The 12,489-nt window shown below is 54.8% G+C and overlaps 5 protein-coding genes across 5 annotated transcripts; 3 read left to right on the top strand and 2 right to left on the bottom strand.

Annotated features, from left to right (window-relative positions):
- Window positions 1-581: 581 nt before the first annotated feature.
- Window positions 582-1,282, top strand: HER10_EVM0001561 (fungal hydrophobin; the record flags this gene model as incomplete). Its single annotated transcript, XM_035471305.1, has 2 exons — window positions 582-1,172; window positions 1,235-1,282. The coding sequence occupies exons 1-2, from the start codon at window positions 723-725 to the stop codon at window positions 1,280-1,282; spliced, it is 498 nt and encodes a 165-aa protein (XP_035334653.1). The 5' UTR covers window positions 582-722.
- Window positions 1,283-4,056: 2,774 nt separating this feature from the next.
- HER10_EVM0010032 (uncharacterized protein) lies at window positions 4,057-6,395 on the top strand. The gene is made up of 5 exons (XM_035479502.1): window positions 4,057-4,342; window positions 4,412-4,774; window positions 4,830-4,952; window positions 5,005-5,063; window positions 5,115-6,395. The coding sequence occupies exons 1-5, from the start codon at window positions 4,267-4,269 to the stop codon at window positions 6,120-6,122; spliced, it is 1,629 nt and encodes a 542-aa protein (XP_035335276.1). The 5' UTR covers window positions 4,057-4,266; the 3' UTR covers window positions 6,123-6,395.
- A 260-nt stretch (window positions 6,396-6,655) lies between these two features.
- On the bottom strand, window positions 6,656-10,004 carry HER10_EVM0012662 (fungal tRNA ligase adenylyltransferase). Its single transcript, XM_035483184.1, has 2 exons — window positions 7,154-10,004; window positions 6,656-7,095 (listed from the first exon to the last, which is right to left on the bottom strand). Exons 1-2 carry the CDS (start codon window positions 9,455-9,457, stop codon window positions 6,844-6,846), a joined length of 2,556 nt encoding a protein of 851 aa, XP_035335473.1. The 5' UTR covers window positions 9,458-10,004; the 3' UTR covers window positions 6,656-6,843.
- Window positions 10,005-10,279: 275 nt separating this feature from the next.
- On the bottom strand, window positions 10,280-12,465 carry HER10_EVM0005396 (ribonuclease P 40kDa subunit; the record flags this gene model as incomplete). Its single annotated transcript, XM_035475016.1, has 5 exons — window positions 10,280-11,626; window positions 11,688-11,816; window positions 11,878-12,042; window positions 12,098-12,242; window positions 12,322-12,465. 5 exons carry the CDS (start codon window positions 12,463-12,465, stop codon window positions 11,130-11,132), a joined length of 1,080 nt encoding a protein of 359 aa, XP_035334938.1. The 3' UTR covers window positions 10,280-11,129.
- On the top strand, window positions 10,385-11,080 carry HER10_EVM0009476 (ankyrin repeat protein; the record flags this gene model as incomplete). The annotated part of the gene is made up of 1 exon (XM_035478962.1): window positions 10,385-11,080. One exon carries the CDS (start codon window positions 10,385-10,387, stop codon window positions 11,078-11,080), a length of 696 nt encoding a protein of 231 aa, XP_035335234.1.
- Window positions 12,466-12,489: the final 24 nt, after the last annotated feature.

Below are 12,489 nucleotides of genomic sequence, written 5' to 3'. Positions count from 1 at the left end.
CTGCTTCCATCTACCTTTCACAAGATCATTGCTGAACGCCAGTTGGACAGTCATTTGGTAAGAATTATCAGCTTGCGGTCCAATGGCTTGTCTCCTTGACCACTTACACGCCGCCTACCGACCATTCTCCAGTTCTCACTCCGCCGCGGGCAACGACGGCGGCCTATGATATGAAGAAGAGAGCTCTTTGCTCGCCAAGGCAGCGGCTAAGCGGCCTCAGCCGGTTCAAAAGTGTGTGCCTACTCTACACAAAGTACATGTGGGTGGCAACCCTCGAGAGTCCCACGGGAGATTTCAGGTACCGATCCGAGCATTCCTGTTCACACCTCCATCATCCTCAGTAATAGGGGGTTGTATACCCCGTTCACCCCGTCTCGAACCACAGAATCACCTTGCCCCTACACCCGGCTACCTCCCCTGAGCTCCTATCTTCACATTGTCAAGTGAGGAGACCCTGTCGAACATGAGATCGACACAAGCCGTCTTCGTCACTCCACAATCAAAGGGGGGCGCAAGGGGAGGGAAGGGGAGGGGAGGGGATATAGCTGTCTCCCGTCTAAGACGGTAGGGGGCCATCACGATGTCACGCTGTCCAAGGATTGGGACAGAAGTTCGTCGTCGAGGCGGCGCGAGCGCGTCGTTTGCTTGGGGAATTTTGATCAGAGAGACATCGTCATCGAGACCGGAGGCCTGTGACGAAGGTCAAGACGAGTGTCTTGTCCATGGTCTTTGCGGTCGTCACGTCTTGTCTGGAACCTCTATATAAGAAAGCACGTCAGTCCCCGTTGATGACCATCTTCCTTCACTCCACTCATCAGCTCCATTACACCAACAAGCCTCACCTACAGCTTACAACAATCACTCTTCTATCTCTCATCTACTACATAACCCACTTACACCAAACCAATAACACCACAGCCATCATGAGATTCACCATTGCCATCACCGCCCTCTTCGCCGGCGTCGCCCTCTCCGCGCCGCTCGAGGAGCGCCAGGCCGTCTACGTCCCTTGCTCCGGCCTCTACGGCACCTCGCAGTGCTGCGCGACGGACGTCCTCGGCGTCGCTGACCTCGACTGCGGCAACCCGCCCGAGGCACCCACCTCGGCCGACGAGTTCAGCTCCATCTGTTCCGCCATCGGACAGCGTGCCCGCTGCTGCGTCCTGCCCATTGTGAGTTCTCTCCTGTATCTTGATTTATATGATTTGAGCGTGTTTACTGACAGATGATACAGCTTGACCAGGGCATTCTCTGCAACACCCCCACCGGTGTCACCGACTAAGCGTCTTATATCGGACGTGGGCTTGAAGCCAACGATGCTTCATTACTTGACGAGACAGCTCTTGAGTTGAAAGAACTCGGGAGCCACGAAGATTTTGTACGAGCTGAGGAGGATGTAACGGTACTCTTGATTCGATATACATGGGCAACAATTGTTTTATACGCTGGGATGGGGAAGACGGCTGGGGGTTCAGGGGCGGAAAAGGCTTGGAGTCTGTGAGGGCTATATAGGCTGCTTTCTGGCAGCTTGTACAACACCTATGTCTAGGGAAATGAATGTTTTGTTGAAGTCAGTCGACCTTGTTGGTGGTGAACTCGTTGAAGTGCAAGGTCCATAGCTTGTGTCGGCGATTTACAACCTTCAGTATGAAAGTATACGGGCTTACGGCAGACGACAACATCTGGTCAAACGGCTGATACCCTGCGGTCAGGAAGCTGCAGCATTGACTGTCGCCTGATGGCGTTGGATGCGAAATTCAACGTCGAATCTGTCTCTACTTAAGTTTTTCTCCCCTATTTCACACAACATGATACATGCACCATGGGCTCGCATCACCAGCTACAAATTTCACCGACTTCTTCACCAGCAAGCCGCTCTGTATTTCTCGTAACTTATTCATCTTGCGAAAGGGTAAGATTGCTGCCATGAGATCTGGCTGTTGATATGGATAGGGTGAATGGTTCGTTATACAGGCCTCGAGACGGGCAGAGTGTATACACCAGCTAACTTACCAGAAGCAGAAATATCACATCCATACCTACTGGTTCGGATGAGAGATCCTCAGACACGCAAAGGCGTTGGATCTCGCTGCCTTGGGGTCAACTGGCGAATATGACTGAGAAAGATAGCTCAAGATACAGATCACAAGGTCTACACATCAAATGACACTCGAGACAGACATACTCCCCGAAAAATACCGTTCAAGGTCTCTAGACAGCCAACTCGGAAGTTAAGAATGCGCAAAGGAGTATTCACATTTCGACGTCTTGAGAAGAAGCGTAGACGAAGCAGCTGTCAAAAAAGGGCCAGTCCGCAAACGCGCCAGCAGGGAAAGGGGGGCCGGAGCAATGACGATGATGGACTGGTCCAGGCCTTTGGTCGGTCTGGCAGTCTCGGTGAAGCATGTGAGTTTACGGTGTGGGAGAGCACTGACCGCCAGCTGGCAGCGTGTTCCCCACAACCCGGCCCCGTCCGTCCCATCATCAAAAGGGAAGCATCATGGGCAAGAACGACCACCTTGCTACCTGCCTGTAGGTCATTGCCAAGGATCACGATGAGGAAAGACCTTGTGGTGACAGCTGGTGGCGGTGCGGAGAAGTGGCTGGGTTTTTCACTCTCCCAAACCCCATCGTTGGCTGTGGTGACCGTGGGGTTAGCTCAGAGTGACATCACCGGAGCAATTGGTCCTGGGCAAGAGCCATTGGGCAGGCAGGGAGTAAGACAGAGCTCGCAGCTTCCCGCTGAAGCTAAGAATGACGCAGGAAGGTGCACCTTGCCTACCTTTTCTTCCCCCCAGCTCCGTCAACGTGAAAGGTGTTGAGTATTGATCTACAAACAACATGAACACGAAAATGAAGCCATCCTGAGTCTTTAATCCAAAACGACAATTCAAATATCTCAGTCTGATGGCATGAATGGCATAGACATGTCCCCGATATTTCCCATCAAAGTAATGGTTTCACCGTCCTGGCTCCAAACTGACCTGCAACCTTAATGTTCAGCGCTATGCACGTTGCACCGGGTACGTACCGCCCAGCCAAGCACCACCAAAGAGCCCGGACACCGCAGCGAACCCGCACCGCACCGCGTAGGAAATCCACTAGACAGGGGGGTAGCTACGTCATGCTGAACAGAGATGAGCTTCACGGAGCTCTCTGAATGGCTGAAGAGGGGAGAGCTTTTTTTGTTGCCCTTTTCCGCCATCGTCTCTGAAGCACATCATCGTGGCATGTGGCCTGTCCCGGCCGATGCTATTGCATTGAATTGACGTGACTGCCCTGTCGACCTACTTACTGTTGGCCCCCAAGGTAAGGTAGGTAGGTGTTGCTCAGTTGCGTGGGGAGCTTGGACGCGCCATGTATGGATACGATGTCTTTTCTTTCTTTGTTTTGTTTGATTGTCTCAACGTCTAGCCGGTTGTCTCCAAACAATTTGAATACCTAGCAAGGCAAGGGAAGATTTGGGCAGGTGCACTACCTAGGTAAATGTACGAAAGAGCAGGAGCTCCTCGCTCGTCACTCCTTTGAACGCGGCAAGTGTTTCTCGAGCCAGGCAGGTGCGACTTATATGTATGGCAACGCACCTTACCCAGGAAGGCACTCAAGGCAAGAGATGGAAAGTACGTATGTAATACGTACCTCATGTACAACCACTCGCTCATTCCTCCATCCACGAGGCCTCGAATGTCATGGCCACCGCAGCAACGAGACGAGAGAGATGAGATGCATCCACGGGCAAGGCACCCAAGGCGCCCAAGGTCACAAATGCAGCCACAATTTCCCCCATATCGTACCTACCTCACCGCAGTGACGTGATGGATTCCTACCGTGAATTAGATCATCCGTGGTCCATTGGGTGACGATTGACGCTTGAAGCTTGACGCTTGCCTTCCTTTGGTTGACCCCCCAAGGCCCCTTCCTCTCTTGTGCTCCGTAGTCTGTACGCCTTCCATCTCCTCCCTGTCGTCAACCTGCCCGCCCATTGCCTGCACCTGCACCTCCACATTCATCTAGGTTCCCCGTCCACTTTGCGTCTACGTCTCCCTGCACACAAGCACGTAGCTTGCCATCCCGCCTCCCGTCGACACAACAAAAACCACCTACACCCTTGGCAACCTCTTCCCCGAGCTGAACCTTTCTGTTTCTTCCTCTCTACATCAACATCTCTGTGATTTCCTCATCTTCTCAGTTCTTTCCGGGCCTCTTTTTTTTCGTGATACCCCCATCTCTGGCTCTTCGTTGGAAGACTGATCGCAAATCAACATCATGCGTTTCCTCCCCGCCGTCCTGACGGCTCTGGCTGCCCAGGGCGCCATCGCGAGCTCTTGGTTCTCCAAGGCCGGTACGTCATATTCAGCATGCATCACTGTCTTGATTTGTTTGATATGAAACTGACAAACATCGCTCGCAGCCTACAACAAGTGGCACGAGACGGAGCTTGAGCGCTGGCTGTCTGACCATGACATCCCCTACCCTACTCCCGCCGATCGCAAGGATCTCGAGAAGTTGATCGAGAACAACTGGAACGACTACGTTGTCTCCCCCTACAACTCGTGGGATACCGACCGTCTTCAGAGCTACCTGAAGGCCAAGGGTCTCGAGACCGAGGGCGCCGCCAAGGCCAACAAGGAGTCTCTCGTCGCTCAGGTTCAGGGCTCTTGGTACGAGACGAGCGATCAGGCTCAGAACGCCTACCTCAGTGTCAAGGACTGGATCTTGGACAGCTGGACCGACAGCCAGCTCAAGGCCTTTGCCGACAAGCACGGCATCCCCGGTATGTTTACAGCAATCCTTGTGCCACCAGAACCCGCGACTGACCATCATTCTAGTCCCCCAACCCCGCAACCGTGACAGCATCCTCCAGAAGGCCCGCGCCAACTACGAGACCATTGCCCAGAAGGCTGGCGAGACCGCCTCCTACCCTGGCAACTGGCTGTATGAGACCTGGTCCGGTATGTATCAATACTCTGCCTGTTATCTTTCCCACACTAACCTCATGTGCAGAGTCTGACTTCAAGGAGTGGCTTGATACTCATGGATTCCCCGCTCCCCAGGTCACCAGCGTGAGTGCACCCAAGTATTCCCGTTCAATACATGTGCTAACCCGTACACAGCGTGACAAGCTGATCGCCTCTGTCCGCCGCAATTCCCGTCTTGCTTCCCTTAAGGCTCAGGAGCAGGCCGCTAGCGCTTCCGCTTCTGCTCAACAGGCATATGCCACTCTCACCGATATGGTCATTGACGCCTGGAGCGAGTCTCAGCTCAAGGAGTTTGCCGACAAGAACGGCATTCCTGTTCCCCAAGGCACCAAGGCCAATGAGCTGAGAGCCCTCGTTCGCAAGCACCGTGCTGACTTCCTCAACTCCAACATTGCTGGCAAGGCCAACAGTGCTTTTGGTGCTGCCACCTCCAACGTCAACCAGGCTGCTGCCAAGGCCACCGATGCTGCCTCCAACGCTGCTACCGAGGCCTTCAACGAGGCTGTTGGTACTTGGTCTGAGAGCCGTCTCAAGGGTTACCTTGACTCCCGTGGCGTTCCCGTTCCCCAGGGATCCAAGACTGATGAGCTCCGTGCCCTTGTTCGCAAGAACCAGCACAAGGCCGCCACTGGCTGGAGCGCCTGGACCTACGATGATCTCTCCACCGAGAACCTCCGCAAGTACCTTGCTTCCAGCAGTGATGCTGCCGTCAAGAATGTTGCCGACAAGAAGGACGCTACTCGCGATGAGCTCGTCAACGCTGCTCAGTCTGCTTACAGCTCCGCCTCCTCTGCCGGTGGTACTTCCTACGCCTCCGTCACCAGCTACCTGTCTCAGGCCACCGACGCGGTCAAGTCCAACTTCTTTGACACATGGAGCGAGAGCGAGCTCAAGAGCTACCTTGACAGCTACGGTGTCAACGTTCCCCAGGGATCCACCGTCAACGAGCTCCGCGCCTATGCCCGCAAGCAGTACACGTACTTCAAGTACGGTACCTCGACTCCTTCCGAGACTCTCTTCGCTAAGGTCGCAGAGAACGTCAAGGATACCTGGAACTGGGTTTCTAACCAGATCGGTCTTGGTGCTGACGCCGCCCAGAAGAAGGCCGTCGAGTCCAAGGAAAAGGTGAAGCAGGAGCTGTAAATGCTCCCCACACTTTCTAATTGATACACATCTCGTATGAGGATGGTATTAGTGACTCACATGAGTTACACTGATGACGGATGACAAAATTTGGGTTTTCGGCTTGCTTTATCAACGACTTTGCTTTGGGAAGTACCATGGTTCGGAGGGGATACCTTCAAGCCCAGGGTAACAAGGGTGATGAACGCCGCACGTTTATCGAGTCTTTCCCCTGGGCCAGGACTGTACACTATTCATTTAGTAATGAGCCATGAAATTAAGCATTCAAAGTACTATTGATTTCAGGATTGTGATGTGACCTTACTATGTACTTGTCACGGTGATGCTTTTGAACCAGCTCCCTCACATTTGATAGGGCTTAATGCACTACGGCCACATGAAACCGAAACGCTCCACGTTGGCTAAAACGAATCGATAAATAATAATGTCCGAGGCGGGAAACGCCTCGATATTAATCAACCCATATGATTTGACGTACAATCGCATAACATATCACTTGGTACTGAGATAGCCCGTAAAAGTAAACCGCAAAGGGGGGTTGATCTAAATAAGGACTATCCACGATGTAGACCTCAACTAAAGGTCATGACTGAAACTTTTGGTATTTAAAAGCACTTCTCAGGAATCCTCTCCATTTTCTCTTTCTTCCGGGTACGCCTCTTCTCAATGCGAACTCACGCAAAGTCACCAAATCTCACCTCCAAACATTGCCATATCCACGTTACCTTGAGAGAACGCCCCGGACGACTCCCTCCAGGTTGGGCTTGTTGTCAAAGACGACCTCCTGGATCCCCGTCTCGCCGCCGGTGCCCTTGTTCAGCCAGCGGGCGAGGAGGTCGTTGCTCTCCTTTGGCTTGACGGCGTCGTCGCGGGTGCCGACGGTGATGTGGGCGACGTTGTTTGTGCACTTCCACTGGCCTGTCGGGTCGACTAGGCGGACGACCATGGCCATGACGCGGTCGTCAAAGACCACCTATACGAGAGTCAGTCAGTCTATAGATAAAGGATCACTGCGGTTTCTTTCTGCTTACCCGCTCGAGCTCGACGGAGCACTCGCCCAAGGGGCGGATGTTGGCCTGGTCCTGGGTACCATTCTCCTTCTCCGCCTCGGCGAATAGGGCGAGGTACTTTGACCACAGCTCCGCGTTGTCCTTTGAACTGGCGCGGTGCATGAGCGTGACGTGGAATTTGGGCTGGACGCGGCGGGTCTGGTGAAGCTGCTTGTAGAAGCGGGAGGTCGAGGCGTCGACCTTGTTGAAGGCACCGTCGAGGACGCCGCGGACTTCCTGGGACTGCACCTCGACGGACATGTACTCGAGGGGCTTCTTCTTCTTCGGCTTGGGACCCGCCTGCTGCTGCTGGCCCTGCTTGTCCTTGCGGGGTCCGCGGTCGGGGATGTTGTGCTTGAACTCGGGCTTGTACTCGATAAAGGCAGACTGGATGGCCTTATCGAGTTGTTCGGCGGAGGGAACCTCGGGGACGAGGTTGGGGTACATGCGGTGCAACTCGGTGATGACCTTTTCGAGGTTCTCGCGGCTGCCGGCTGTGGGGTCTAGGTTGATGACGTTGTCGAAGCCGTCGTCGGGTGGAGAGAAGGCGGCCAGGGGCTCGAAGCGGCTGATGAAGCCTTCCATGACGCCGAGGAACTTTGACGCGTCGGTGGCGGCGTGGATGGTCTGGTGGTTATCGCCGCGGGCAATGACACGCTCCTGGGTGATGCGCCGGACCTCATCGACGTTGGAGTTGTCGTGGGCGAAGTAGAGAGCCACAAGGCGGGCCGTCTGGTGCTGGACCTTGACATCGGTGATGATCTGCTTGCGCTCATGCTTCTGGGCGTTGTTGCGGTCGCCGATAACGACGGGATGATCTTTGAGGAGGTCGAGAATGGCCTTTGTGAAGCGAGGCGGCCGGCCCTTGCCTGAGATATTGTCGTTCTGTACGTGGCCCCAGTTGAACAGCTGCTGGAGGGCGACGGCGATGGTAGTCTTACCGCAGCCAATAGTGGCAATGGGGCACAGGATCACGTCTCCCGTCACGTCTGCGTTGACGTTGTTGGGTCCATCCTCGAGCTCGAGATTAGCGGCGTCGGAGCCCTTCATGTTCTTGTAGGCGAGGAAGTCGTTGCGGAGGGCAATGATGCCGTGGTTCTGCTGATAGAGCTGGGCGAGCTTGGGGTCGGCCTGAAGGCGCCGGCGGGCGTAAAGGAGGTACTCCTCGGTGATCTTGATGTGCTTCTTGTAGCGGGGCGGCTTTCCGGAGATCATTGCTTTTGTGCACTCGCGCCACTGGCGGTACATCAGATAGGGCTCCTCAAACTTGTACTTGAAGAACCAGTCGCGGTAGGGAACGGATTCCGGGTTGTAACTCTCCTTGCAGCGGATGACGAAGCCCTCAACGTCGCGATCGCCGTAGGCGCCCGTTTCTGCCACCTCCTCGAGAAACTTCTTGACCTCGTTGACGTCGTCCATGACGATCAAGCCGACATTCTTGAAGCCCCAATCGTTGCCGAAACTCTGAACGAGGGCGCTGGGGTAGGTGGCAAACTCGGGGAGATTCAGATTGATGCCGTGGATGTAGAGACCGGCCTTGTCCGGGCCGTACTCGAGGATGTGCTCCTCAAAGGAGTCATCGCAGAGTTCGGCCACAGCAGTAGCATTCCGGTCCCGGAGTTCCTTGGCCAAGTCCTCTTTCGTCTTTCCCAGGGCAGCGAGCTGCTTCTCAATCATGCGCTCTCCGGCAGTAGCATGGCTGAGCTCGGCGTCGGCCCTATCACCTGTAGAGTGCTTGCTGCATACCAGCAGCGTACCATCCTCCAAGCCGGAAATGAAGATGATGCAGCCGTTCTCCTTGAGGGTGAGCTCGTAGGGTCCCTTTGTCCTCGGGATGATGTTTTCCCACTTTGTCTCGTTGACCTCGCCAACGTTGAAGAACTTGTCGTAGCCTCGCGTCACAATCTCATGCTCGTTTCGGCGGTTCCTTGCTGTGAAGAGACCTCTGGCGTATGTGGGCAGGCCTCTCTTCTTGTAGTCCCATTCCTGCATTTTCCAGGAGTCGACAGTGACACCATCCTGGGAGTTCTTGACGTCGAAAGAGGTCTTCTTGCAGGAGAAGCCACCGCCCTTTGACTTTGCAAACTTGTTGTAGGCCTTTGCGTCATTTAGGGCGTGAACCATCTCTGAGACCTTTCCGGCGTCCTGGGCAACATAGGGGACCTTGGGCATGACTGCCTCGGCATTCATTGCGTTTGCTGTCGCCATTGTTGTGGTAAAGGGTTTGTTGAAAGTGAGGGGGGATTGTCTAGAAGCGAAGAAAAGTGCCCTTCGGGCAATGAACATGGAAAAGACGACAAAGAACGACGCTTGTGTTGCCCCTCTCTGTGTTGAGAAAGGAAAAGAGACGAGTTGTGTGAAGGTGATCTCACTTGACCGTTCGGCCTGGGTGGGTGAGATGTTCGTTTGTTTTGTAGTACTTGAGAATAGGATGTAAGCCTAATCCTTGACTAACAACCTTGAGATGGGTAAAGGAAAAGTGAACACTGAGGTACCTTAGGTCGAGTAGGTACAGACCGCAGCAAACGCAGTACAGGAGGTGAGTCACTGTTACTGCCTCGTTTTGGCAACGGATGAGAGAAGGTTCCAAGTTGGGGTCTCGATCAAGCGGCCTCAGCTCGAAATATTGGCGTGTGGCTATACCCTGACAGACAGAGTGTGAAAACCAGAGAGAACTAAAAGAGAAGTAGAGAAAAATAGTCCTCAAAGCACTGCAAGTTGAACTCTCAGACGTCGTCGGTAGTCACGCCGGGGGAAGGAGGCCAATCGACGGGAAATGGCGTGGTGGTTTGTGCCTTCCTTAGGTTAGGTACCTGGTGTGCCTTGCGCTTTCCACATTGGGGTGCGGTGGTCCATTGGGCAGGCACGATGGATAAGCGCCACTGCCACCAACGTCGTGGGATTCTTCGGGGCTTGGAGGGGCACAGCACAGCTTCCAAAGGGCCAAAGTCCCAGGGCCTCCCCCACCATCACTCGACCACTGCAGCTTACCTCATCCATTCTAGGTAGGCGGTAAGGGCCATCTTTGGAGGGGTTAATGAACTTTCCATTGTGTGCGTCACGCCGGGAGCTCCCCTCATCCGGCAGAAAATTTCCAACAAGCAAACACAGAAACACTACTTACTGACGAAACCCAATTTGGCCTCAAATTTCCCGACCCAAGAGTCTCACTTCTAGTTTTGTTTCAAGCTACTACCTTTGACCAAACCAACCATGGCTCCCAATCCCTACCTCTTGGCCGCCGATAACCCGGACGCCCTGCTTACCCTCCTCCGCGAGAACCCCGCCGTCGCCTCCGGCCAGGATGAGCACGGCTACTCCCTCGTCCACGCCGCCGCGAGCTACAACCACCTCGAGCTCCTTCGCGCCCTGATCCGCGAATTCAACGTCAACGTCGACATCAAGGACGAAGACGAGGAGACTGCGCTCTTCGTTGTCGAGACCGTTGCTGCTGCAAAGTGCCTGGTTGAAGAGCTTGGCGCCGATATCAACGCCAAGGGCGCCGACGGCATCACCGCCAGCCAAAAGATTGAGGGCGAGGGAGACTACCCCGAGATCGCCGAGTACCTGCAGGGCATCGAGACACAGAGAACCGCCTCTGCCGCTGCTGCTGCTAAGGCTGCGGCTCCTACGTCTACCACCGCCGCCGCCACCACCGATACCGCTGCCCCGCCCATCGACATGCCGCCCGTCCCTGAAGGTCTCGCCGTGACCCTCGGCACCATGGACCAAGCCGAGGAAGTTCCTGCTGAAGTCGACCCCGAGTTCAAGCGCCGGATAGAGCAGCTAGCCGAGCGAGAGGACTTCCACACGGCCACGGGCCAAGCCGAGCTACGCCGCCTCGTTGAGGATGCCGTCCTCGGCCAGGACCTGGGTGATGAGCGCAGTGTGCGTCAGAAGCAGGGTTAAAAGAAGTCAAAGAGAGAAGAAAAGCATTCCGTTTATCTTGAAGAACTGGCTATTCATCGCCTTTGATTTCCCAAAAGAGATAATGGCCAGGCGACTCGGGCGGCCGGAAGAATGCGACTTCGGTGCTATCGCCCATCATACCCTTTGAAAAGGACGTCGCGCTTAGCGAGAACCAGGTGCGTGACGGCATGGCGACGAGGGCGTTGATGAGGACGCTGCGCACCCAGTGCGAGGTGAAGAAGCCTTGCCACGAGATCTCGCACACGTTTGCGTGTGACGGCGTGTCTGGGTCCCCGGGGACCTGGTATCGCGAGAGGTACGGGTCGATACTGTCCCCTGCCTTGACGCGGGGGCTCCGCAGACGGATGAGGGATAGCCACTCGTACGTCTCTGTGGCAAAGTCTTCGAGGCCCGGTCTGTCGCCGTTTTGGATGATGTCCAAGGGTAGTGATAGTGGTGGTGTCCGGACCTGGAAGTCGGGTGCGAGGGACGGCTCGCACGTGTATCTTGTTGGAAAATATTGGTTCAGCGGATCTGGTGATGGTGCTGAGGAGATTCATGTCAGAGTAGGCGCCAGAGACAGGATAAGCTTGGGCGAATGACTTACCAGTGGTCGCCGCGTTGCAGAATAGCCACGTCACGGGCGTGTTGAGAACATTTTTGCAAGCGTACACCAATCTGTCGAAGCCCTTTTTGCCAGGAAACATGGCCGGGTCTCGCAACTGGTAGCTCACAACTTGAAGGTCGTTAGTTTTGAGAAATATTGTGCTGCATTGTGAAATGTTCATAGTGCTCACCCCATCGCGGCTTCAAGCCCCTCTTCCCCTTGACGCCATGAGGTTTTCCAACCAGACCGGCACGCTCGTACGTCTCCTTGTCGAGATACATAGTTAACAGGCCCTCGCGAAGTGAAAAGACGTTTTCAACGTTTGTCCTGCCCTCGGAGAGCATGAGGATGTTGCCTGTATAGAATCAGTACCCACGTGTCATCAAACTCTACAGCGAGGTAGTAACTACCTCTCTTGATGTACTCGTTGAAGAACCCGCCGTCGAGAACCTGGCCGAGAGTCATGATGACGCGGTGGAACGTCGGCGCCGGGAGCTCCTCGACGAGTTTTTGGCGGACCAGCTCGAAGCACTCTTGCGGTAGGACGAGGTCGACCTTTTGAAATGTTAGTTGAAGGTCTAGTCATAGAGTAGGTATGTCAAGGTTCTGTTTTCAGTGGTTCAAAAAGACGAACCTTGTAGTTAAATCCCTGGCCCAGGATAGGCGCCCACGGCTTTCCCCTTGTCGGCAGCTGCTTGGGCTCAATGTGAGGCATGGTGCCGTATGTGACGAAGCATTTTGGCGATTGGTAGACGCTAGGCGTCGGGAACGAGAGCATTTTGCCTGAAGCAGCACTGTTACC

Source organism: Colletotrichum scovillei (assembly GCF_011075155.1).
Source record: "Colletotrichum scovillei strain TJNH1 chromosome Unknown Contig00004, whole genome shotgun sequence".
NCBI classification, from domain to species: domain Eukaryota; kingdom Fungi; phylum Ascomycota; class Sordariomycetes; order Glomerellales; family Glomerellaceae; genus Colletotrichum; species Colletotrichum scovillei.
Note: the sequence above shows the minus strand (reverse complement) of the source record. Positions and strands in the feature narration are given on the sequence as shown.

Excerpts from the sequence above, each read along its gene's own strand:
- HER10_EVM0012662 (XM_035483184.1), bottom strand. The coding sequence starts at position 9,457 with ATGTTCATTGCCCGAAGGGCACTTTTCTTCGCTTCTAGACAATCCCCC. Across the intron at positions 7,096-7,153 it reads GCTCCGTCGAGCTCGAGCGG|GTGGTCTTTGACGACCGCGT; the intron begins GTAAGCAGAAAG and ends ACTCTCGTATAG.
- HER10_EVM0010032 (XM_035479502.1), top strand. The coding sequence starts at position 4,267 with ATGCGTTTCCTCCCCGCCGTCCTGACGGCTCTGGCTGCCCAGGGCGCC. Across the intron at positions 4,775-4,829 it reads CGACAAGCACGGCATCCCCG|TCCCCCAACCCCGCAACCGT; the intron begins GTATGTTTACAG and ends CCATCATTCTAG. Across the intron at positions 4,953-5,004 it reads GCTGTATGAGACCTGGTCCG|AGTCTGACTTCAAGGAGTGG; the intron begins GTATGTATCAAT and ends CCTCATGTGCAG.